Source organism: Megachile rotundata, chromosome 3, assembly GCF_050947335.1.
Source record: "Megachile rotundata isolate GNS110a chromosome 3, iyMegRotu1, whole genome shotgun sequence".
Classification (NCBI taxonomy): domain Eukaryota; kingdom Metazoa; phylum Arthropoda; class Insecta; order Hymenoptera; family Megachilidae; genus Megachile; species Megachile rotundata.
The window spans coordinates 23083370-23106269 of record NC_134985.1 but is presented as its reverse complement, the minus strand read 5'-3'; the positions used below and the strand labels follow the sequence as shown (position 1 = coordinate 23106269).

The following is a 22900-nucleotide window of genomic DNA, read 5'->3' as shown; positions in this document are numbered from 1 at the left end:
TAATTTCAATCAACGAGCGCGGTAATCGTTGAAGGTTTACTACATCTAACACTGGTTCATATTTGTCCAGACGCGGGTTGAACTGACTTCCCATAGCCGACATACGATCAAAGTTTATACGATAACGTTAACCTTTCGAGCGTTGCGTCCCCGTTCAAAGGACATTCCTATCGACGTGATTAATCAAGTAAACTAAACGGGTTACTTTAGTATAAAAATTCGAAAGGGTAACAATTGTTGAGAATTTGGAACCGATTAAGCGGTTCAGTTTTATTGCAGGTTCTTTATTCAATACTGATCGTCGCAGGTATTGATCAGAGGGTGCAGCGACACCGACGCACCTGAACAACTGACTGCGTTATCGATGTAGTCCTGGAAGTTGCTCTCAATCACCCACATGAGCCCTTTATAGCCTGGAATAACCCCGGTTGGCAATCTACAATCACCAGCTTTCTGTACCAATAGGAAATTTTCCGAAACGAAAGGAGTCTCCGTGTTCCACATGTAGATATTCGAATCGCCTGTAAAACAAACGAATTGGATCCGTCGATCGAAAATGTTCGAACCTTTTATTCTAAAATCTTACCTTTTATTCGAAAGAAGATGGCTGCTCCATTGTCGGTACCTAGTAGCACGATTTTCTTTTTCTTTCCGCCAATGTCCACTATGGATCCATTGGCATTTCCGGTTCTCAAATTGCTAGTCTTGATCGCGAACATCCTGTTGGAGCCTAGGTAAGTGAAATAAAGGACCTGGGTGCCGCAGCTTCTTCTCACTAACGCCATGTACAACGCGTCCGGTTTCTCCATGCCGGAAGCGACGGCACTAGGAAGAATCACGCGATATCCGGTGTCAGCTGTCACGTTGTAGACGACGATGGCTCTGGTACCAGCGTCAGAAACGTACACGTACACCTGGCCATCGGTTGCATAGTCGACGACCATGTATTGTAGACGGGAATACGCGTCAACCAACGTACTCAAGTCGATTACTTTTACTACCTGAAATCGCGCGTCTCACCGTTAGATTTCGAATTTCTGCGTAAATCAGGGATTTACGTCGAACTCGATAAATTTAGTGAATCGCAACGTACCTTGCCGCTGCTGGCGTTTATGCCGACGACTTTAGGAGGGCATCTTCTTACAGGCTGTTCGAGAGTGTTGACGATACCGACATCGAGAACCCAAAGGATGTCTTGCATATCTAGGACAATGTCGACGGCACTCTGCAATGCCTGACAGTTTCCTTCTTCCTGGATCGCCCAACAAGGGAAAGGAGCTACCTTCGGTGCACAATCGCTCGATTGCAAGGATATAACACCTAGAGTGAAGGGTACACCCGGTTTGTAACGTGGCAGAGCCAGGATAGCCTCGTCCTTGTACACTTGTGCTCTGGTGGCAATCACGTTTCTAGCGATGTATCGTCCACTGGTTTCGTAAATGTTTTTCGTACTTTGACAAGGCCAGTCTAAGCTCTGCCCTGAGAGTATCAACGATCGCGACAACGCTAGATCGCTGTGGGTCAGTAGCGAATTTTTTACGATCAGCGTTAGACACAGGACGATATATAGAAACCTCTTCATCCTGTTGTTTACCGTGGATCAAAGAATGTCGCGGGATCGATAAGCGAATCTCGCTTACTAATTTGCCGTGGCTACGAACTCTCCGATATATATGTACACGTCAGATGAAAATAATTCAATGGTTAACTTCCTATGTTTACGAAGCATCGTATTCTTCCTTCTGTCGCAACATTTTTCACGTCCGGTCGAGGTTACACGAGATTTTTCGGTCAACAAGGAAGTACTTCCTGCTCCAACGTTTATTAAACGTTTCGGCAAATCGAGAACCATCGTTCTAGATTGTTTATCGGGGATAAAGCATAAACCGATTCTATTAAAGTACCGAATAAATTTAGTCTACCTATAGATCAATAATGTGATAATGAACACGGTACGCTTCCAGGGAGAAAACGAAATTTTCGTCTCGCGAAACCTTCTATATGCTAAAATATCTATATATAAAGTATTTTATATGGTGATACACGGAAGCGTTGAAACATATTGAATTTATGATTTTTTGGCCGGTTGAAATAGTATATTGAAATAGTATAGTAAATCGAGAACTATAATAGGCCATCTCTTTCGGAAATGTTTAAATGTAGAAATGTAGAAATCTCGAAAATCGTTATCCTTTCAATGAATCGCCAGGCATCGAAATATATTATATAAAACGTCTGTAACGAATAACAGAACGTGTAGGAATGAAAAACCTTTTCGTTCTCGACATTAAATATTTTGATAAACGTGTAGATTTCGTAACACGCAGCGACCACGTATATAACTGGCGTAATCTCGAAGAATTTTCACTCGAGACGAGTTCGGGAGATTTCTCCAACATGTTTTTCGCAGAAAAATTTCTCTCCTCGTGCGGCGTGATAGCAAATTTGTTCGTTGTGGTTGTCGTGGTTGTAGCAACGACCGATAAAACGTCTCTGACTGGCAATGTGCAATGGACAGCGGGTAGTTTCCAGTGGCCGTGTCCTACCACGAAGAACATGTTCAAAAGTAGCGGGCGATACGTCTCTAAAAACGTAATAGCCACGAGAGCTGTGATTTATAACGATGACGCCGTTGTAGCTTTACCTAGGTACAACAAAGAAAATAATAACATAAATTAATTTAACTCGATATTGTTGAACGAGCAGATAAACTCGATGCGTGGATATTTAATTGATTTTCGATTTCGATTCAGGTATAAGCAAGGAGTACCAGCAACTTTGGCGAAAATTCAGAAGGACGAAGAAAATTGCGAGGCTACTCTGGTACCTTATCCTTGCTGGTCCCTTCAAGAAGAAGGTACATGCACCGCCTTACAAAATGTCGTCGATCTGTATTTGGATCCGCAGAATATTCTCTGGGTCCTGGATACAGGAGTGGTGAACACCTTGGACCAACCTGTGCGCAACTGTCCACCAAAGGTTCTCGCTATTAACATTGGCACTGGAAAGGTAAGTAGATTTTTCATTTTTCATTAGAACGAGTAGCACTAATTATTATTTGAGGTTTCGTCTAATAGCCCTATGTATGTAGGCTATACGTTATTACGCGTAATTGTGTAAACGTTCAAATCGTCGTGTTTCACGCAGTTGGTAAAAACAGTGGAGCTGACCGGTTTAACTACGTCTACGTCCCGCCTACAATACCTGGTAGCCGACTACAGCCCAGACGGTAGAGTGTTCGTCTATGTATCGGACGCAGCGTCGAGAGCAATCTTGGTGTACGACGTCACTTCGGGTCGTGGATACCGAGTCGTTTTACCTCAAGCTGTTACCATAGGCTGCACTCGAAGAGACGTTTTGTATCTCGCCCTTCTCAGACGTTCGGACGGTAGCACCTGTTTGGTGTTCACCTATCTAAGCGGCAGTCGGATGTTCTCTGTACGAACCGAACATCTTCGTAATGGTTCCGCTAATGGAAGAATCCATGATCTTGGACTAAAGCCGAAAAAAATGATTTTCTTGGGCACGGACAACGGAAGCGCCCTCTTCTTCCGGTACGAGGGCGAATCGGATATCTATAGATGGGACGCGACTGCTCGATTCAACGAACAGTGTTTCCAACTGGTTTATAGCAGTGCCGAGTGTTTCTTAGCTACTCACGTGGTCGCTGATTATAAAAGAGGAAGGATGCGAGTGCTGGAGTCGAATTTCCCCGATTATATGCAAAACACTGTCGGATGCGGTTCTAATCAAGCTCTCAATCTCATGTAATTTCGATCAATTGAATCTTATTCTGTTTAAACGCATAGACATTTTTATTTGTTCCTTTCTCATTTACTCGTTTTTGACCATTTACGAGATCAAGGTAAAGCCCTTATTCTTTATTGGGCTTTATTCTTTAAAATGACTAGGGTCAATCAAGTTGGGTAGTTGGCGTAACTGAAAATCGGTAGAGACAGATATCAGGTAATTAATGGGCAGCGTTAGTCGGTGTTTGTAGATTTCGATGCAAATCGTTTCGCGATGTCGGCCGTATATCCTGCACTGCCAATGTAACGGAACAGAAGAACTTTAGCGAAAAAATGAAACCTTTCTCTCCTACAATCTCCACGTTCGGCGCGGTGACCTATTCGATCAAGATTGAGGCTGTCCTGAAGCGGTTTCAAAACAGTTTCAACATACAATAGCGTGTAATAGTGGTTGCTAGTTGTTACGTAAACGAACTATCAAAATGTCATTTTATTCGAATATACGTTATTCGACATACAGATTGCCGTTAAATTAGATTAAATGAAATTATATTAAAAGTTTGATTATATCGGGGTATAAGATACAGTTATGTCGAGTCTCGGTAATGTTAAGTAGAAGTATGCAGGTTAGGTCGGTACGAAGGTAGATTGGCATAAAATTGAGTCGGAGGTGTAAGAAAGATCGGAGGTAGAATACATTCCTTACTAAATAATGTCCTATTATGTTTAATGCGGGTTAGGTTAGCTCGTAATCGTATACCTCGAGGTAATGATACTAATTTGAAGCTGAACAACGATCGAAGTACACATAGATGTACATATATGTATACCTATATTACAGTGTTCCTTTACTTTTTTATTGTTTTTCATTTTCATTATGTGCATCGAATTACACAAACTTTGATTTCTCTTCCCGATTGTTATAACGCGAACAGAATTTTTTTTATCGGTATCATCGTTGCCACGTATTCTACGAGCTTTCTATGAAAATTGATATTCAGTATCGAATTTGGTTCCTGATTCGACGCGATTTCGATCAGTGAAAGTTCGACGATATATATTGTTACGCTAGCGATTAAACCCGATGCGCATGGATGACATTTTGCAAAACATATTTCTTCGTATACTAAGTTACTTATTCTGTTTCCTTCTAGATTAATTATTTAGAGTTTATAGTCTAAGACGTACGTATTCGTTCCGATAAAACGGAATGTTCGCGCGTACGCGTAACACGATTTATAGATTCGGTGATTAATTAATGCTATCGGAATTCAACGTTTCCCTTTTATACGCTCGATAGTTCTTACGCGAAAATCTACCTCTAACATGATTGTCTATTCGCGTTGATCATTTTTTTCCTGCACGGAAAGTTAATCGAATCCATCGCTTCGAACGTGAAAAAAAGTTTAAACGTTAACGCTGAATATTCTCTTACACTTATTTATACATAGTCGTATACGTATAGTATAATCACTGTGAGCATCTTTGGTACGAGTAGATTTACACGAATGGTTGTTCGAGGAGTTTGTTAAACCCCTGCTAAACGTTCCTTTCGAACAATCTGATAAATCGCAGAGAACCGTGCGTGCAAACTTATCGAGGTTGACCCTCGATTTTTGACCATGCGATTATTCGTGTAGCCACTTTGTACCGTCAACCGTCGGATCTAACTTTAACACGCCGGTCGATAATGTTATGTCAATTACAATTGTTCTCCGATAACGATAACGATCGATCGATCTTTGAAACTTTTCACGATAAACCGTCTAGCCGCGTGTCTTCTTTTTTCTCTCGAATTAACGAAACGATCCGTTACACGGCAATTATACGCAGTTTTTTGCTGCGAATTATACGGTAATTGGACGGTAACGCCGGGACGAGCACGGGAAGCAAGTTTTTTCTCTCGGCGAGATATTCGGAGCTACGAATAAATATGATTTTCGATGCCAACCGTTCTAGTTGTTATTCCTTTTTCTAATAAATAGACAAATTATTCGTTTCTATACTATAATTTTATGCATCGGTCAGTGTGTAACTTAAATGGATGTAATTTGAAACCTGAACAAAATCCAAGCTAACGTGAAAGTACGTCTAGGGATATAGAAATGTCTGTAACGGAAGAACCCGCAAGAACGGACGTATTCCTATTGCTTTCGTAGATTTTTTTAGGGTTAGATTAGCTTTCGGAGATGCGACAGCGGTGATTACTTCTTGAACACCATGTACGACAATGTCTAGCGGTTGAGCGGTTACGTTGCTAGCTTTCCAAGCCGGACATGTACGCAACGATATAGCGCGGCGCCGTTCCACGCACAAGAAAAAATCAATTCGGCATGAAAACACATCGACACTCGTCGAATGACTTTACGTAAGTCTTCTTAACAGTTTCGCAGTCGAACCACGTTTAACGGTATCTATGCAGTTTTTCTTAGCCGTCCAAATAATCGAAATATAGAAAAGTTTTCTTGTCGGGTCACGTAACAGCAATTTTCGATTACGTTGTTCTTCCCCTACCGATGATTTAACAGTTTCGTTTAAATTTCGCTAAAATTCTCTCCGTTCTTTTAACGATAAATTCCCATCCACCGACAATATCAATTTCATTCGAAATGTTTCTTTTATTATTTTCATATTTTATTAATATTTTATTATTTTTTCGGTAGCACTTCGCTGGCCAATCGGACATGTGCATCGATCGTTGGGGGCGTCAACCGATCGTCAGCTTTCTAGGCAAGAACAGATGTTGCAAAAGATTTTTCATAATACAATAATACAATAATAAAATAATAACAGGATCAGAAATGGTGTTTCTGCTTACTTGACTGCGCGAAATATGTGCTAGGTATTTCTGAATCGATTATTAAGCCGTGGTAGGAAGTATTCTGAAAGTGGTATATGATTATCGAAGGAAAATGAAGTAGCAGTGAACTTTTAAACGTACGTTTGATCACGGTTGTTTCGCGCTCGCGAAAGCAGCAATGATTTTTTAATTGTCACGATTATCTAACAATGTCCAAAAACGTAGCTGGTATCCATAGCAATGGGCGCGGTCTACATATAGTTCCGGGGACTTTCGATCGGGGCTTACGTATCAAGGACTTCCACATAACATTTACCAACAGTTCGGTTCGTACAACTGCCATTTTCTTTCGCATACCGGTTACGTATCGTTTGTTCTTAACATTATTCTCATCGATAATCACGTATTCGTGACACGATTGCACGACTTTTCTTTATTCTCATTAGCCATATATTGATATTAGATTTTGCGAAGTAGTCGTTTCATGCACGGATTGTCAGTTTAAAAACTATAAGAATCTTGCGGCAAAACTTGTGACCTTCGATCCATTAGAATGTTTCCACTTAAGTCGCTTAATATCAGCTGCGTTAGAAAATTTCGATATCGCGTAAATAATTTTGAACGGAACAGTGCCGTAGCGAAGAATGAAGCATTTTAGGCTTACGCAAGTCGATATATCATGAGAATTACCGTGTCTATGGGAGTCGCTGCCACTCCCACGGAAGAACGGAAGTAACGAAATCTCGTTATTATACACAGCTGTTTGTCGCTTGACAAATAAAAAATTCACTTTTTGACACGCGATTCTAATTAAAGGCATCGCGTTTCTTTTTTCTCCGTCGATTTGAAATTCAAGGTTTTCCAGTGAAAATTCTGATTCCGAGACATCTTTGTTATACAACTTTTCTGATTATCCAAGGCTCTGTAACGACCTATCGGAAGTATATCTCCCCGAGACTAGGCTAGAAAAATGACAATAAACATCTAATAGAGAAAGACGCCTAATAGAGTGATTGGATCACAAAAGGAAAGAAAAAGCGATGCATGAGGTAATTAAAATTTTGATATATAGGTAATAGATAGCAGCGTTCGAAATATCGATGTCGAAAATCGAGCGTATAATACTGGCGTGTTTTGTGTTCAATTAGCGGAGTTAACGCGAACGCGAATATACGATGAAATCTCGCGTGAATAATAGCCATTCGTACGAGATGGAAACAGTTTCTCTCGAATCGTTCAATGCCACGATCGATCGTAACCTTTTCTCGAAATCGCACCCACACGGTCTCACGGGTGTGGAGGATCGATGGCGTATGGGTACGATTACACAATGTGTACATTTGTGCGTTGTGGTCGGCTTCTGTCTCCCAGACGGCCAGGCTCAGGATCTGACCGATGTAAGGAAATTAGACCAGTCGGTGCTCAGACAGCGGGACTTGATACACGCTCTCTGAACGGAGCTTGCACCTTTATCTCGATTACGTACGATTTTCTATTCGACTTTTCGTTAAGAACCATCTCAGACTCGTTTTTTCCTACATAATGAGGTTAGTGCTCTTTTCTTTATTTTCAATTTTTTTCAAATTTCCTCGCATTTTTCTTTTTAATTAATTTTTAAAGGATAAACACGATACGTGTACGTATCGTATACGTGCATGTACGTAGACGTTCTATTAAAAAACTTCAATGATTCTTTGTAATATGTACATGTTCGTTTTATAAGGACTTTGACTTCGAGATCGTGTTACACGCGAGTTTGCATAATTCTTGTAATTTATTCGTCGCCAAGGCGGAAACGTTCGATGGATTTAAGATCAAGTTCGAGGGAATTTTTCTAACGACGGTGTAACATTCGTTTCCTTTTGTTCGATTTTCTTATCGAACAATGTTTCTATAGTATCCGTGTTTAGCGCCGTAAAAAAATTCTTCGAATACCTTCTAGTAGCATCGTAAATAATAATGAAGCGAAAGTATACGAAGCATTTTATATAGAAGAATTTTTATAGAAGAATACGATCGATAGTTAGTAATGGTAGTTCGAAATACCGAAACGTCGTAAGAATACTGTAATCGAAATACCGATTATTTTTAATCGGTCGATGGAAACTCGAATCACCGACTGAAATCCTGATAAAAGTTTGAAACTTTCGTCGCAGGATCGTACTCGTGATCCTTCTGGCAGGATTATCATCCGCGGAGGTGTTGCAAACGATAGCGCAATGGCCCCTGATGGACTTCGCGCTGCCGTACGACGGAGAATTTTTAAATCGATATCGTCCCGAGAACGTGGTGCCGACTGGAATCGAGATTGGCTGGGACAGGATTTTTATCAGCGTTCCAAGGTTAAGAGCCGGCGTACCATCGACCTTGAACTATATTCCGAGGAATCTTCCCGTAGAAAGCAGTCCGCAGCTTCGAGCGTATCCATCATGGGATTGGCACAGCGCCGGAAAAGGGGATTTGAATTGTTCCAAGTTGATCTCTGTCTACAGATCGAGGATAGATAGGTGTAACAGACTATGGGTGATCGATAGCGGAATAATGACGTCGATCGATGACTTTATGCCCGTTTGTCCGCCGAAAATAATGGTGTTTGACCTACAAACCGATCAACTGGTGCGGCAGTACACGTTTCCGCGGGAGGTGAGTTTCGATACGCTTCCGTTTTAGATAACAGTTTATCTAATGCTTCGTATTGGATAAGAGAAATGTTTGCGTTTTCAGGTCCTGAGGCCCAACACCTTGCTGACGAACCTGATTATAGACGACGTTTCGGCTACGACTTGTGACAACGTGTTCCTTTACATAAGCGATACGGCAGGGCCTGGTTCGCGTTTACAAATTCTTTTCTTACAGTAATTATCAATTTCCCTCCTTTAATTACATCTATCGATGTTCTTCTTCAGGTTTATTAGTGTTCGACGGAGCTACCGATAGAAGTTGGCGCATCGTGCATGCTTCTATGTATCCGCATCCAGATTTCTCGACGTACAGGGTAATGCTGCTTCGTCGCGGTTACGCGAAATGTTATCGCGACGAAAGCGGATATAATCGATCTAAAGTCGAGCTCTTTTTCAGATCGGTAGCGACACGTTCGAGCTACTCGATGGCGTGGTGGGTTTAGCTTTTTCCGCGAAACTCGGACTGGTTTATTATCAACCTTTGGCAACGGATCGTCTATTCAGTGTACCGACCACGGCGCTCCAAGCTGGTCCTCCGGCGTTTGGGGAACAATTACCGGTGACCCTGATTGGCAAAAAGTCTAGTCAAGGTCTCGCATTGGCCGTTGATCCTCGTGACGATACCATCCTATTTTCGCCGTTAACGGAACTGGCGATCGCTGCCTGGCATCCGCAAACCAATCGGCAAAGGTATCATCCGTTTGCAGTAGTTCATTCGGTATAGCCACGGCGTGGAGCCGGGAAGAAAATGTCGAGGAAAATGTTTCTGTTTCAGGATCGTGGCATACAACCCGGAGAAATTACAATTCGTGGCCGAAATTCGATGGGCCGATCACGACAATGGCAACTTTTGGTTGTTGAGCAGCAGGTTCCAAAAATTCTTCCGAAAGGAGGTGAACGTACGCGACGTCAACATACGAATCATGAGACTAATGCCCGAACAATATTCGCTGAAACACGCGATTCTTAATTCGTACACTCAGCCACCCTTCCCGTTACAGTATTATAACAATACTTTAGGATTGTAATTGGTCGTCGTCGATAGCGGTTAACTTTTCAGCTTAAACATTTCATTCGGGCATCGTTTACGTTTCTCGTAATTTCGAACTGGATCAACTTGAAAATGTTCACGCTCAACTAGATAGCTGTCGGTCCCGGTAATTGAAAGTTTATACACCTGGAAGGATAATTTTCTTATCGGTTCTCCTAAATTCTAAGCGTACCTGATACCTACGAATCGTCCAGATTCTATGCATTCGAAACACGAAGAAAATTCTCCGAATCGCGTGTATACTATATGTAAATCGATCGAATCCGGGGTCATTCGCTCAAATAGATTTATGCATCTTTATTAGATAAGCGTTGCACAGACAGATTGAATTACACAATTGAGATTAAACGCGTTTCTTAATCAAACGATTTATCTGTTATTATTTTCTCCGGCGAATTATTACAGATAGGATAATTATATAACCGGTAACATAGCCGCACTCTTATCCTAATTTCCTGCTTAAGTTGAAAAGACTCGAGTTCGGTGAACGGATTCGTTTAATCAGCGTTACGAGCGATTATGACCGTGAGCGAAAAAGGCCAAGGTATCGAGGTATTCGACGAATGTTGCTTGGTCTGTTGGACGATTTCGCGGAAGACTCGATTAACCGGAATCGTTGTTCCCCGAGCATCGTTGATCTCTTCGGACTCGAGTCGATCAGTCGGTCCTCGGACGCTGCGAGGAAAGCAACTTTCCGCTTGGCGCTTCGTCTTTTGAGTGTACCTTAATCGTGTGAGCAGAATCAAAGTTTGATATCGCGGGACATTTATCTCGAATCAACGAGAAGATCGTGGTCAGAATACTTGACAGGTAAGTAAACCGTCAACTTATACTTTAAAATCTTATAAAACATTGTACGGTGAAGTCAAGATACTCTACATTGTTATTATTATTACGTAAGACGATTACTAAGATGGAACGAGGATAATAACCTGTTTCGAGGTCGGCAACTTATTATTTAAACTTTGATCGAAATATCAAATCGATAGAAGCATAGATTTAAAGTTTTCGATTTTCCGTTAGGAACGAAACCGATAGTTCCCAGAGCTCTGACACAGAGAGGTTACAAAAACCTTTGAAAGTGAACGTTTGTCAAAGTCGATAAAAAATCAAGGTTCTCTCTCTCACACAAAAAATTCCTAAACTGTTGAATTATTTCGGAAAAAGTTTGTGATCGGGACACGATTTGTACTTATTAGTCGTATCGGGGTTATCGAGTAGTTTATTCATACTCGTATGAACGATAATGTCTAACGATTCGAGGTCGATCGCGCGTTTCCTGGAAGACCTACGATGATCGAGGTTCGTGAATGGATAAAACTTCTCGGAGTTTTCCCCGGGACGGTGAAAGTTTACAGAGAAAGAGTCGAGCGACACAGAAATGATATCACGAACGGGAGAAAACAAGGTGCAAAAACAAACGGTGTTAAGTTGTGCCGAACGGTCGTCGACGCTTAATGGTTTCTCGACTCGTAATTGTAAAGCGACTCGATTATCCGGGATTTTTCGACATAGCCCGAAACGGTTAATATCGTTTGTTCATAGCTCATGGTAGAAGATGTTTTTGCCGACGAAGACAAAATGACAGATAAATACGAATATATGAATGGCTGGCAAACGTTGCGCAATCGTTCGAGACACGTTCGAGACGCAGCGAGAAAATTTCAATATCGCGTTCTCGAGAGTTTGTTACGTAGGAAAGAAGCGAATATTTTATTCGGCTTCGCTTTCGGTAGTCTCGTTCGACGGTCGATAGTTTTTGAACCGCGGCGCGAGGACTTTCGGCGTAGTTTTTGCGCGATAAAAAATATATAATTATTGAAAGGATGACTAAAGAGAGATAAGATTGTTCGAGTTGAAAAACAAGCTTCGCAACGACAAGATTCTGTTCCGAGATAGCGTCTCGCAACGTTTCTAGTTTTAAACAATTACGGAGGAGTGTTTTTTTCTATAGAGGCAATTAACAAATTACAGGTGAAAATATTAATGTTCGAGTCGAGAACGGCATCAACGATCGATGCTTAATGCAAAGATGAGACGAGTTTGTTGGACAATTTTATCGTTGCTTATTGCCGGTGCGATGGCACAGATCAACCTAAGGACCATCTACTCGTGGAAGACGTTGGAATTTTTGTTTCCGAACGAATTCGTAAAAGAAGTAGCCATTCGGAGCGGAAGTTACGTAGCCGGTGTCGGGGTGCCTATCGACGTTGACGTCTATAACGGAGGTAGCTATGTTGTCGTTTCTAACTTCTCGCGGAACGAGCGTTGATCTACTACCGTAACGGCGGAAAATAATCGACGCGACGTCCGATGTAGAATATTACTTAAGTTAACTTAGTTTATCGAAGGTTTGGACTCGAAAGTGTTCGTTACGATTCCAAGATTTCAAAAAGGCGTACCGGTCACTTTGGGCAGTGTTACCGACCGGTTGTCAGCGGCCGGAAATCCCGTAATTGCACCATTTCCGAACTGGGAGTACAACGTCGCAGGAAACTGCGATATGTTCACCAGCGTTTTCAGAATACAGGTAAATTAGCTATCGGTTATTTCCAATTTATGTATCTACGAGAATTTGTTCGATTACGGTTTCGGTCAATTATCCAAGTTAAAGCATCGATTTCGTCGAATACGTCTAATGGCAGCTATTTATCATCGACGAACAATTTATCGTAGCGACAAAAGCGAGGTTCGACGATAAACGTTGACAGCCAACGTGAATTATTATTGTCTTTATGGGCATTTCCGATTACTAATCGTTAAGTTTAAATCTAGTAGCCGTGACGGTACGAGAGAATTCCCGTGATTATTATCGATCTAAATTATCGATATAAATGATCGGTAAAGAAATATTAACGAAGGGCAACCCTTTGTTAGATAGACCAGTGCGACCGTTTGTGGGTGATCGACACGGGAGTATTGGAAGAAACAAGAATCTGTCCACCGCGATTACACGTGTTTTCTTTGAAGAAAAATACGTTGCTCGCTCGTTACACGTTTCCTCCTGATCAATTTAAAGCGGACTCGCTATTCGTTACCGTGGCAGTCGATGTTCGAAACGCGGATCACGAATGCAAAGACACGTTTGCTTACATCGCCGATGTGTCTGGATTCGCGTTGATAGTATACGATTATCGTAATTCGCGATCCTGGAAGATCGGCAACAATCTGTTCTATCCTTATCCACCGTACGGTACATTCCACATAAAGGATGACACGTTCGATCTTATGGATGGCATCATCGGTTTAGCGTTGGGTCCACTACGAAATAACGACAGGATTCTTTATTTTCATTCGTTGGCCAGCAGAGTCGAGTCATGGGTACCTACCTCTGTGATCAGGTAAATTTCTTTAACGAGTAAAATTTCCTCGAGTAAAAAGTAAAAAGTAAAAAATAAAATAGTCTAATTTCTTCGAAATCATTCTTATAGAAATTACACGCTGTTCGCTGAGAATTCGGAGGCTGCGCCGAGGTCATTCGTTGCATTTGATCAGGAACGATCTTCGCAATCGGCAGCCGAGGCCATGGACGATCACGGAGTGCTTTTCTTTGGTCTAATGTCCGAACTGGCGATCGGTTGTTGGAACAGCAGACATTATCCGAATTTTGGAGGCAGCAATAACGAGAGACTTATCGTCGATTCGGAGACGTTGCAATTCCCGTCGGGTTTGAAGGTAGTATCATAATACGGATTTTTAACCAAGTATTTTAATTTACTCTTCTCGTTATTCAGATAATTAGCTCGAAGAAAGGCAAAGAAGAATTGTGGGTCCTCTCGGCATCTTTCCAGAAATTCATGAGCGGTTCGTTGAACAAGAACGAGATCAATTTCCGAATTCAAGCTGGTTTCGTGAACGAATTGGTTCACGGTACGAAATGCGACGTCACTGCCATGGAGGGTAAAGCTTTTCGCTTTTCCAAATGAATATTCCAGCACCGCGAGCACTTTTTTAACTTCGATTACCAACATTTCTGGCATTCTCGTTGGTATTCGTTTTTTCCTAAAAGAACCAATAAAAATTACTTCGGCTCGTTTCGTGAGTCCGACTACTTTCAATATTGAAATGAAATTATGCTCGCGGTGCTGAATCGTATTTTCGAAATGTTCGCCCGTATCTCCGTGGATCGATTTATTTATTGCTACGCGTCAATAATTTATTAACGAAATAATTTTAAGTCTATATTATTCGCCGATTAGCTCCGAGTTCCTATTAAACAGCTATTTAATAGAGCGGTAATTGTAGAGTGTTATAATTTATTCGTTGAAACGACACTGCGAGTCGTGTTTGTTAGGAATACTTGAAATATTCGTCGATGTAAATAAATGTTTTGATATTTTACTTCGTTTCTTTCACCTTTCCTTCTAATTTAACGCTCGTCTTCGTACGAAAGTACGCGCCAGCATGTCAATACTATTTCCTAATGTTTCGGAGCCGAAAACTCCGAATAAAGAAAGTTTCGAAACAATATCCTCGCAGCGAGTAATTGTTCCTACAGTTATTCGTCACTACTCGAATACACAAATACATATCGGTTATATAATATCTCGCTTATAATATGTACGTGTCCCAGAATATTATCAGCGTTCTTCGGGCTATTACCTGACGCATTTTAGATACATTAATCGTTGGAAAACTCCACCGGTGACTGTCCCCACAAAAGGGTAAATGTTTCATTTTTTCCTCGTACGCTTATCTGCTCTTATTTATTGCTAGCATCGTCATGGTATATATTCGAAATCGGAAGGTTGCTAGTCGTATTTATTGCCGCGGTACGGGTCACATCGCGTATTCGTCTGCTCGCGTTCTTCGCGTGAAAAACAGTGTATTCGATCGATAAGAAGAAAAGAAAGTAGAAAGAGCATCTATAAAATATGCGGACATTGTGGTTGACGCTATTATGTTTCGGTGGAATTTCTCTCGACGATACGCTCGCGTTTTCGAAGAAAGATACGATGAAAGTGATTCGCGAATGGAAGTATATCGATTACTCGTACCCGACCAAGGAACAAAAAGAATCTGCCATTAAGTCCGGCGAGTACAATCACAGTAACTGTTTTCCCATAGATGTCGATCAATGGCACGGTAACGTACGCTCCGCAGACTCAGGCGTTTCTCGTTTCTCCTTGAAAATGGGAATATTTTGATTTTAAGAGAAAACATTCGTGACCGTGATCAGGGACGTAGGTGTACCCTCCTCTTTGAACGTCGTATCGAAGAAAGTCGGCGATGGCGGTCCTTTACTCTTGCCGTACCCTAATTGGAGTTGGACGAAAACCGACACTTGCGACGGAATTATAAGCGTTTACAGAGTCGCGGTAAATTTTTCCTAATTTTACTGCTCGTCGAAGAAATTGTTCGATTACGGTCTAAAGGGTTTCTAATGTTCCGAATTAGAACCGTTAATCGACAGGGTGCACAATGTTTTCAGATCGATAGGTGCGACAGACTGTGGGTCATAGACAACGGTATCATCGGTTCGAACAGAATTTGTCCGGCAAAGTTGCTCGCCTTCCATTTACCGACTTCGCGGTTGCTGGAAAAAGTCACGATACCTGACAAGGTCGCGAGGAACTCTACTACGGGAAATGGCCTGTTGATAACGCCGATTGTTGAAACTTACGGTCAGCGCTGCGAAATAACCAAGGTAAGTGTCTGTCGACGATACGTTTGTGGTCAGGATCTAATTGTCGATCAATTTGTACAGGTGTACATCTCAGACGTCGAAGGTTACGGTATAATAGTGTACGATGGATTAGCTTTTCGACGGTTAACTTCGGCAGCGGTGGTTTACGATCCTAAAGCGACAAACTATACGATCAAGGGACAGAGTTTCGCGTTGAAAGACGGCCCTGTAGGAATGGCCTTCTCTCCTTTCACGAAGAATCTTTACTACAGTCCAATGTCCAGTTACGATATGAATATACTTCATACTCGATCGGTTTTCGCACCAGGACATTCGAATTATCGATTCTCGGAGTAAGCTTAATGGTTCGATCGCTGCAACGTTTCCCGCGAATCGGTTCGTTCATGTTCCATACGTTTTAGGAATAAGCATATTTTACCGACCCAGGCGAGCGCTAAAGCCATGTCCAGTAGCGGAATTCTGTTCTTCGGACTGGTAAATAGCACGTCGATCGGTTGCTGGAACGAATCGAAATTACTTAAAAGGAAAAACTTTGTTAGTACCGTAGCTATTTTCATTTATTCGGGAGGGTTTTTTTTCGTCGGAGCAATCGAATTATTTGTTACTTCGGTTACAGGATTTTGTTGCCGTTAACGATCAGACTCTACAGTTCACCAGCGGCATGAAAGTGAAGAATTGTCGTGGACGGGAAGAATTGTGGGCGTTGTCTAACCGATATCAAAAAATAGCTACAGGAACTATGAACTTCGAGGAAGTGAATTTTCGAATATTGACAGGACACGTAAACAGATTAATCGAGGGTACTCTTTGCCAGGCGAAATATTAGAATACTAACCTAAATAGTTTCCACCCGTGTTCGACGATCGGTCTGATGAACAGTTATCTCGTCCGTTGGCTGCGACTTCCTTTCTTTGCACCTGCTACAACATTTACGTACTTACCGGAACACGCGACAAGTTTCTTGGAACTTTTTTAAATCGTTATAAATTCCATAAGATACCCCTGGAAATGATATTATACATATAGGAATAAGATGAAATAAAAGAAATTTATATTCGTTGGCAAATTATTAGATTTATTGTATCACCACCTGTTAAATCGGTATGCATTATGTATGTATGGTATAGCGAAACTTTCCTGCCTACCTTATAAAATATCAATAAATTAGCGAAACGTTAAGATTAAGCAAATTTTCAAACAAACAAATGCAACAATGTTACGTGACTATTACGATTACTTAAAAGCGAGCGTTGATTAGATCGAATGGCTCGATAACGATCTATTTATTTAAAATATATGTATAACAAAATGCAAAGCGGCGGGCGCAGAAAAACATTACTTTCCGCTTTCTCGGTTCGACCGAACCAATTTCAGTCGGACGATCGATGGCTTCAGTGTCAGTTCGCGAGATTAAGTAATCACGAACGGTTGTATGCACCGGGCAACGAAATTTTCTCGAATGTCGAAGAAAATATCGAGCGTGACGTTCTTTTATCGTGGCAAACGTTTTCACGACTTTAACGCGCCTTCGAAATTATTCATTTCTCATCGCTTCTTCTTTAATAAATTAAATCAACGAAGTAAGAGAGCGGAATAACGGAACAGGAGAGAATAAAAGGGAAGGACGAGGAAAGGAAAGGAAGAAACGGAGGAATTCTTTCCGAGATAGGAAAGATGAAAAAAATCGAGCAATTGTCCAAGTAAATGAACAGAATGTAACTGTTTTTAATCGTAAGCTCTGGAGGTGGAGAGTGAATTAAGTTCGATTCGGTCTCGGGTGATTTGCAGCGTCATCCGGACGAAACAGTGTTTCTCCCTATGTTCGATCTTTTCGTTGTCACCATGAGCCCGAACTTTCGCGTCGGTCCAGACGTAACGATATCCGGCTGACGAAAATCTATTTAAATTTCAATTTCAAGTTAATCAACGTGTTCGTTACTGTAGACAAGTTTTTCTAGCGCGGCAAAAAAGTTCGAGTTCCAGTAACCTTTTTCAAAGATAAATAATAAGCTTCGCCGAGGATATACCAGAAATGGTAGCGGCGTTCTTTTGCCTGTCGTATTCTCGACGACCCGATTCTGTCGTTTAATTGAGTTGTACCGATGATTTTTCTTTCCATTCTTGTAGGCGTTCAGTGATGCGAAAAAGGAAAGATATCCGATCGAAGTCGGGATCGCTCGTCCTGCCAGAGTATTGTTGGGTATCGTCGAGTCTCTCCGACCATCCGAACAGATACGCTTACGTATCACCGAGTCATTCGTTCGCGTACGCATGGGACGATTCTAATTCCAGATACCAACATGAGTGCATCGATTGGAAAGCATCCAAGAAATATACTTTTTCTGGAAGCGGTAAGTTTTCTTCGCGTAATTAGCCTGCGTAAAACTGAAAAGTGCGCGGTAAAGTCATAAAACGAAACTGTTTTCCGAGAAAACGCGTTTCTATAATTGATCGAGTGTCTTTGTTTTTCGCTGCAACAAAAAATATCGTTAATTCGTTGTTGCGTAACGAAAAGTCAGCACGCTTTCGCGAAACAATAGAATTCCTTCGCGAAAATGTTATCTACATTTATTGCTTTTAGAATCGATATCGCTAAGATCGATTATTGACGAATGTATTTGTAGATATTTGTAATAAGGTGTAGTAGTAGTAGTAGTATTAGGTACGTAGTAATTATGATGGTTAAACGCGAGAGGATGTTAACGGTGCGTCACCGTTCGCGGTATGTAAACAAGGTAAAACGCGATGCGCAGACCGTGCCGTCACCTTTAAGCGTGAAATTCTTCTGTCCCGAATAGAAAGAAGTAGGCAATCACCGTGGAATTTCGATTTCTTTCGCATCGAATTTATCTCTGTCCATCCACCGTTTTTATATTCTTTCTACGATTTCTTGTCGGTGGCTCCACAGAAGATCGAAGAAACGTCAGAGTTCTCACGAGAATTAATGCTGGCGTAACGATGCTTCGGTGCATTCTACCGAATAGGTCCCCCGTTGCGTAACGACGAGACTTCGAGACCGAACGATTGCTCGAAACTCGCTCGAAATATCGAGCGTTACCTTGTTGCGAGTTCGATGGGAAACAACCGGTTAATGTGCCGAGTATGGTTCACGTTTTCATTAGAACGGTGTAATTACTCGATGTTCGCTCGATTAAGACATTCATTTTCTCTTCTGCTTATTATGCATTCTACTTGTTGCATTATCGGTAAACTATCTACCGTATTAATTATCTAGTTATTTAGAAAACGAATTGTGCGAAAAATACTTCCTTCGCTCGAATCGTTTGTCTGTTATTAACGCGATATACCATAAGGGTCAGAGAAGATTCTAATTCCGATAGAAGGGAATGTTCTGCCTTGCCTGAATTGATCTGCAAGGTTGCGGATGGCATTCTAAAATGCCATCGACGCAACGATCGAATAAATGCTATTTTAATACAGTCGCACCGCTACGCTGCGCTACGGTGAATTGCATAGCTGGGCGGTTCATAGAGGTCGTTGATAATTGGAGTGCGCGGATCCGAGGATACTTGAGCTAATTTCTATGGGAGTTACGTTCGACCACGTAAGAAACCGGGCTCGCGTAAAACTGGAAAGATCTTGACCCTCTGCTGTTCCGCGTCCCATCTTACGAACCACTAATAGTATACGTATAACCAGTCTGCGACTGTACAGCCGATTCAACGAAATAAGTACTGTTTATATCGCTTAAACGGAAATAACGCGTATGACAGCAAGACTCGAGAAGCTCCCATGAACTCGTCGTCGCCAATGACCTATACAGCGGAGAGTCTCGTAACGCGGACGAGAGGGAAAATCTTCTCCGAGAGAAGGGATTCGCCATTCTCTCCTTTCGTAGTACACCTAGACACACTTATGACCCGGATAGTGAATATGGCAGTCGGGTAACATCCACGGTCTCATCCCGAACGAACATCTTTATTCGATCACTCTCTGTCGCGTTCTTGCTCGTCCCCAACATTTTAATTTTTCGTCTTTTTTTCACTTTATCTCGTTTCGTTTTATTTTTCCGTTTCGTCTCGAATTCTTATGTACCCGAAATAACCGATAGAAGGTTTTTCGAATACTCGGAAGTCGGTGGGTCACCTTCAGATACACTGTCGCAGGTACAGAGCGTTTCAAGAAATTCTTTCTCGAATCGTAAGCGCGTTTGTGTTTGTTCGATAGTGAACGTGTTTAAAGTGTATCGAATATTTTTCACGATTGGTCCACTCTAATATAGTTAATATCTCGAATTTTGATCTAGTGAATCAGTGATTAGCAAAGCAAGATGTGTCGTGAACATTCTCGATTCTATCGAGCGGATAACGGTTATACTTTTTTTCCATTTTTCCATTAGTGACACGGTCATCTTGGAAATAGCGAATGAACCACGGAATCGTCTCGATTACCACGATCGAGTTCGCTTTCCTTCGAAATTCACCGTTCCTTCCTGGCTAGCTCCGCACGTGCTGCGCTTAATTAACGCTTATTACGATCTGTTACGGACGATAGCGCGAGATACGGGTTTTAACGCGATTAACACTTCGTAGAACTTTCGTCGAGTAATTTCCCGGTGAATCGTACACCTGCTTCTTTAAACGATTCTTTCGAATTCCGCATGCGAGACCGAATCGACTCGGTTTCGGTATTTATGCATTGAGAGCCATTGACGGAACTCGATAAGTCGCTGAAGGAAATAAGGAAGATTGTTCGTAGGCGCGCATTGAAATCTCGTTTGTTCGCAGGTATGGGGAACGTTATGCCATGGTTGGTGTCGATGTGTCTTCTAGGCATGCAGGAGTTTGTCGTTCAGCCTGGAAGTAACGCGTTGCCGCGGCAACTCGAGACGACGCCTCCGAAAAGCGGTTCTCCTAACTTTCGATCGGTACTGTTTCGCGCTTTTTCACCGTACGTTATCGCGATAAAAAATGCCATCAATAAAGAATGAAATTTCACCAGTCTCTAAGGAATTACAAGGCACTGATAGCGGGTCACGACGAGTTGCCTGGTCACATAACGTGCATCTCGCCTAAACCGGAAGAAAACTTATCGGATAAATTCCCCACTACCCCCGAGTACAGTAATCATCTGTACGGTTCGACACCAGATTCGAGCGAGTACTTTCTAAGCAACTTCGACAGAAGTAGATCTCGTTCGAGACCGGCCAGTAGGAATTTGAACACGTTTAAGAGCGATCCTCGATTGACGAATCAGCTCGAAAGCCACGGGCTCAATTACGATCCTGGACGAGGACAGGTCGAAGAGGATTACGTTGGCCCTGCCATGCAACTGGTAAGGTTTTCTCCTACTACGCGCTTCGAGTACTCCGGCAAATTTATTATTATTATTTATTATTATTAAAGGTCTACGCTTGGTCCACGATCGATTACGTATACGATAGCGTGGAGGCTAGGGATTCGGCCATCTTCGACGGAGATTTCATCGCGGAGAATAACCTCCCTCTTGGTCTCGAAGTTTCGAAGGACAAGGTTTTTATCACTCTACCGAAATGGAAAGAAGGAATCCCGGTTACGTTGGCCACTGTTCCGAAAAACTCCAAGACTAAGAGTCCAAAGTTGAGACCGTATCCGGATTGGGGCTGGCATCAAAAAGGTCCTTACTCTAGCGAGTTGTTCAATACCTAATTGATCCGTTAGGAAATATCGAGGACATATCGAATATCACCGAGTCGAAGCTAAAATAGGGATTTTATTGCAGGTAACTGCGACGGTCTGACCTCGGTGTTCAGGATCCAGGTGGACGAATGCGATCGTCTGTGGGTTCTCGACACCGGCAAAACGAACGTAGCGGAGGGTGGAAAGCAAATCTGTCCTCCGGCAATCTTTATTTTCGATTTAACCACGGACACGCTGATTAGAAAGTACGTTCTACCGGAAGAGCAAGTGAAAGAAGATTCCTTGTACACGAATATCGTCGTTGACATTAGAAACGAGGACTGTGGTTCGGCGGTGGCGTACGCTTCCGACGTATTCAGATACGGATTGCTCGTCTACAAGTTCTTCGAGGACTCATCGTTCAGTTTCCAACACCATTACTTCTATCCGGATCCATTGGCTGCCAAGTACGAGCTCCACGGCACGAAATTCCAATGGACGGACGGGATTTTCGGGATCGCTTTGAGTCCGGTCGACATCCACGACGACAGAACCTTATTTTTCCATCCTTTGTCCAGCTTTCGAGAATTCGCGGTGTCCACGTCGATTCTCCGAGACAAGAGAACCGTCCAAGAGAATTCGGACTATTTCGTGCCCATCGGCAGACCCAGAGCCAAGGATTACGGGCATTCCTCGGGTTCCGTGATAGACAGAAACGGCGTGATGTTCTTCAACATGGTCACCAGAGATTCTGTTTGGTGCTGGGACACCAGGAAGGAGTATATACCTCAGAATCTTGGGGTCATAGGAACCAGCAATCTTTCCTTGGTCTTTCCGAACGATATCAAGGTGGATCACGAGTACGATCAGAATATATGGTTACTCTCGAACAGACTAGCCATGTATCTTTACGGAAGCGTCGATAGTAGCAAGATCAACTACAGAGTGTTCAAGGCTAACGCTAAAGAAGCTGTCAAGGACACCGTATGCGACCCTAATCACCTGGTGGTTGCTTCCGAACACGGTTACGACGAGACATGCTGAACTTTCCGAAAGTGTTGCTCTCTCGAAAAAAACCGTTCGCCTAAATAGTAAACATTTATGATCGCGTTTTAAGGAAATTATCGTTAGCCCGTTTCATTTTGCCTTCCGTTATCTCCAGTTATGGCGATTGAAAGGATTAAGCCGAAAGGAGAGTTCACGATTTCTGTACAATTGTAGGAGGATTGTGCGATAGGAGAAAGTGTAACGCGAACATTTAGCGTAAATGTACTATAAATGTAAATTGTAATTAAAATTCTCCCCTTTTTTCGGGAGAACCGCACTCTACTGGTCTGTACAGTTGGCAGGAAGA

At 42.2% G+C, this 22900-nt stretch overlaps 6 protein-coding genes across 7 annotated transcripts; 5 read left to right on the top strand and 1 right to left on the bottom strand.

Moving 5' to 3' along the window:
• Positions 1-234: 234 nt before the first annotated feature.
• yellow-g (L-dopachrome tautomerase yellow-g) lies at positions 235-1667 on the bottom strand. Its single transcript, XM_003708463.3, has 3 exons — positions 1094-1667; positions 587-1001; positions 235-521 (listed from the first exon to the last, which is right to left on the bottom strand). Exons 1-3 carry the CDS (start codon positions 1580-1582, stop codon positions 289-291), a joined length of 1137 nt encoding a protein of 378 aa, XP_003708511.2. The 5' UTR covers positions 1583-1667; the 3' UTR covers positions 235-288.
• A 688-nt stretch (positions 1668-2355) lies between these two features.
• On the top strand, positions 2356-3802 carry yellow-g2 (L-dopachrome tautomerase yellow-g2). Its single transcript, XM_003708462.3, has 3 exons — positions 2356-2648; positions 2754-3009; positions 3148-3802. The coding sequence occupies exons 1-3, from the start codon at positions 2398-2400 to the stop codon at positions 3769-3771; spliced, it is 1131 nt and encodes a 376-aa protein (XP_003708510.3). The 5' UTR covers positions 2356-2397; the 3' UTR covers positions 3772-3802.
• A 4105-nt stretch (positions 3803-7907) lies between these two features.
• On the top strand, positions 7908-10646 carry LOC100877936 (dopaminechrome tautomerase). The gene is made up of 6 exons (XM_003708461.3): positions 7908-8096; positions 8706-9192; positions 9274-9376; positions 9456-9544; positions 9628-9920; positions 10006-10646. Exons 1-6 carry the CDS (start codon positions 8092-8094, stop codon positions 10256-10258), a joined length of 1230 nt encoding a protein of 409 aa, XP_003708509.1. The 5' UTR covers positions 7908-8091; the 3' UTR covers positions 10259-10646.
• Positions 10647-10781: 135 nt separating this feature from the next.
• Positions 10782-14622, top strand: Y-e3 (yellow-e3). The gene is made up of 6 exons (XM_003708460.3): positions 10782-11091; positions 12256-12509; positions 12633-12811; positions 13159-13622; positions 13713-13956; positions 14016-14622. The coding sequence occupies exons 2-6, from the start codon at positions 12299-12301 to the stop codon at positions 14205-14207; spliced, it is 1290 nt and encodes a 429-aa protein (XP_003708508.3). The 5' UTR covers positions 10782-11091; positions 12256-12298; the 3' UTR covers positions 14208-14622.
• Positions 14623-15024: 402 nt separating this feature from the next.
• LOC100883194 (major royal jelly protein 9-like) lies at positions 15025-16994 on the top strand. The gene is made up of 6 exons (XM_003708424.3): positions 15025-15366; positions 15436-15599; positions 15713-15928; positions 15989-16260; positions 16330-16462; positions 16545-16994. Exons 1-6 carry the CDS (start codon positions 15156-15158, stop codon positions 16752-16754), a joined length of 1206 nt encoding a protein of 401 aa, XP_003708472.2. The 5' UTR covers positions 15025-15155; the 3' UTR covers positions 16755-16994.
• A 153-nt stretch (positions 16995-17147) lies between these two features.
• On the top strand, positions 17148-22875 carry Y-h (yellow-h). Of its 2 annotated transcripts, XM_003708459.3 has the most exons (6): positions 17148-17628; positions 18056-18279; positions 20677-20816; positions 20891-21223; positions 21295-21544; positions 21650-22875. In XM_003708459.3, the coding sequence occupies exons 1-6, from the start codon at positions 17603-17605 to the stop codon at positions 22588-22590; spliced, it is 1914 nt and encodes a 637-aa protein (XP_003708507.3). In that variant the 5' UTR covers positions 17148-17602; the 3' UTR covers positions 22591-22875. The 2 variants fall into 2 exon arrangements, with proteins under 2 accessions (XP_003708507.3, XP_076386273.1); XM_076530158.1 differs by lacking the exons at positions 17148-17628; positions 18056-18279 and adding an exon at positions 19251-20055.
• The last annotated feature ends 25 nt before the right edge of the window (positions 22876-22900 follow it).

What these genes read in the sequence shown, in the direction of transcription:
- Y-h (XM_003708459.3), top strand. Translation starts at nt 17,603, where the DNA reads ATGAAAAAAATCGAGCAATTGTCCAA. An exon ending in ATATACTTTTTCTGGAAGCG is followed by an intron (nt 18,280 to 20,676) that starts GTAAGTTTTCTT and finishes GTTTGTTCGCAG; the next exon opens with GTATGGGGAACGTTATGCCA. An exon ending in TTGGCCCTGCCATGCAACTG is followed by an intron (nt 21,224 to 21,294) that starts GTAAGGTTTTCT and finishes TTATTATTAAAG; the next exon opens with GTCTACGCTTGGTCCACGAT.
- yellow-g2 (XM_003708462.3), top strand. Translation starts at nt 2,398, where the DNA reads ATGTTTTTCGCAGAAAAATTTCTCTCCTCGTGCGGCGTGATAGCAAAT. An exon ending in GCCGTTGTAGCTTTACCTAG is followed by an intron (nt 2,649 to 2,753) that starts GTACAACAAAGA and finishes ATTTCGATTCAG; the next exon opens with GTATAAGCAAGGAGTACCAG. An exon ending in TTAACATTGGCACTGGAAAG is followed by an intron (nt 3,010 to 3,147) that starts GTAAGTAGATTT and finishes TGTTTCACGCAG; the next exon opens with TTGGTAAAAACAGTGGAGCT.
- LOC100883194 (XM_003708424.3), top strand. Translation starts at nt 15,156, where the DNA reads ATGCGGACATTGTGGTTGACGCTATTATGTTTCGGTGGAATTTCTCTC. An exon ending in TAAGCGTTTACAGAGTCGCG is followed by an intron (nt 15,600 to 15,712) that starts GTAAATTTTTCC and finishes CAATGTTTTCAG; the next exon opens with ATCGATAGGTGCGACAGACT. An exon ending in TACTTAAAAGGAAAAACTTT is followed by an intron (nt 16,463 to 16,544) that starts GTTAGTACCGTA and finishes CTTCGGTTACAG; the next exon opens with GATTTTGTTGCCGTTAACGA.
- yellow-g (XM_003708463.3), bottom strand. Translation starts at nt 1,582, where the DNA reads ATGAAGAGGTTTCTATATATCGTCCTGTGTCTAACGCTGATCGTAAAA. An exon ending in TAAACGCCAGCAGCGGCAAG is followed by an intron (nt 1,002 to 1,093) that starts GTACGTTGCGAT and finishes GCGCGATTTCAG; the next exon opens with GTAGTAAAAGTAATCGACTT. An exon ending in CATCTTCTTTCGAATAAAAG is followed by an intron (nt 522 to 586) that starts GTAAGATTTTAG and finishes TTTGTTTTACAG; the next exon opens with GCGATTCGAATATCTACATG.
- LOC100877936 (XM_003708461.3), top strand. An exon ending in AGTACACGTTTCCGCGGGAG is followed by an intron (nt 9,193 to 9,273) that starts GTGAGTTTCGAT and finishes TTGCGTTTTCAG; the next exon opens with GTCCTGAGGCCCAACACCTT. An exon ending in AAGCGATACGGCAGGGCCTG is followed by an intron (nt 9,377 to 9,455) that starts GTTCGCGTTTAC and finishes GTTCTTCTTCAG; the next exon opens with GTTTATTAGTGTTCGACGGA.
- Y-e3 (XM_003708460.3), top strand. Translation starts at nt 12,299, where the DNA reads ATGCTTAATGCAAAGATGAGACGAGTTTGTTGGACAATTTTATCGTTG. An exon ending in CGTTGACGTCTATAACGGAG is followed by an intron (nt 12,510 to 12,632) that starts GTAGCTATGTTG and finishes AGTTTATCGAAG; the next exon opens with GTTTGGACTCGAAAGTGTTC. An exon ending in AATTCCCGTCGGGTTTGAAG is followed by an intron (nt 13,957 to 14,015) that starts GTAGTATCATAA and finishes CTCGTTATTCAG; the next exon opens with ATAATTAGCTCGAAGAAAGG.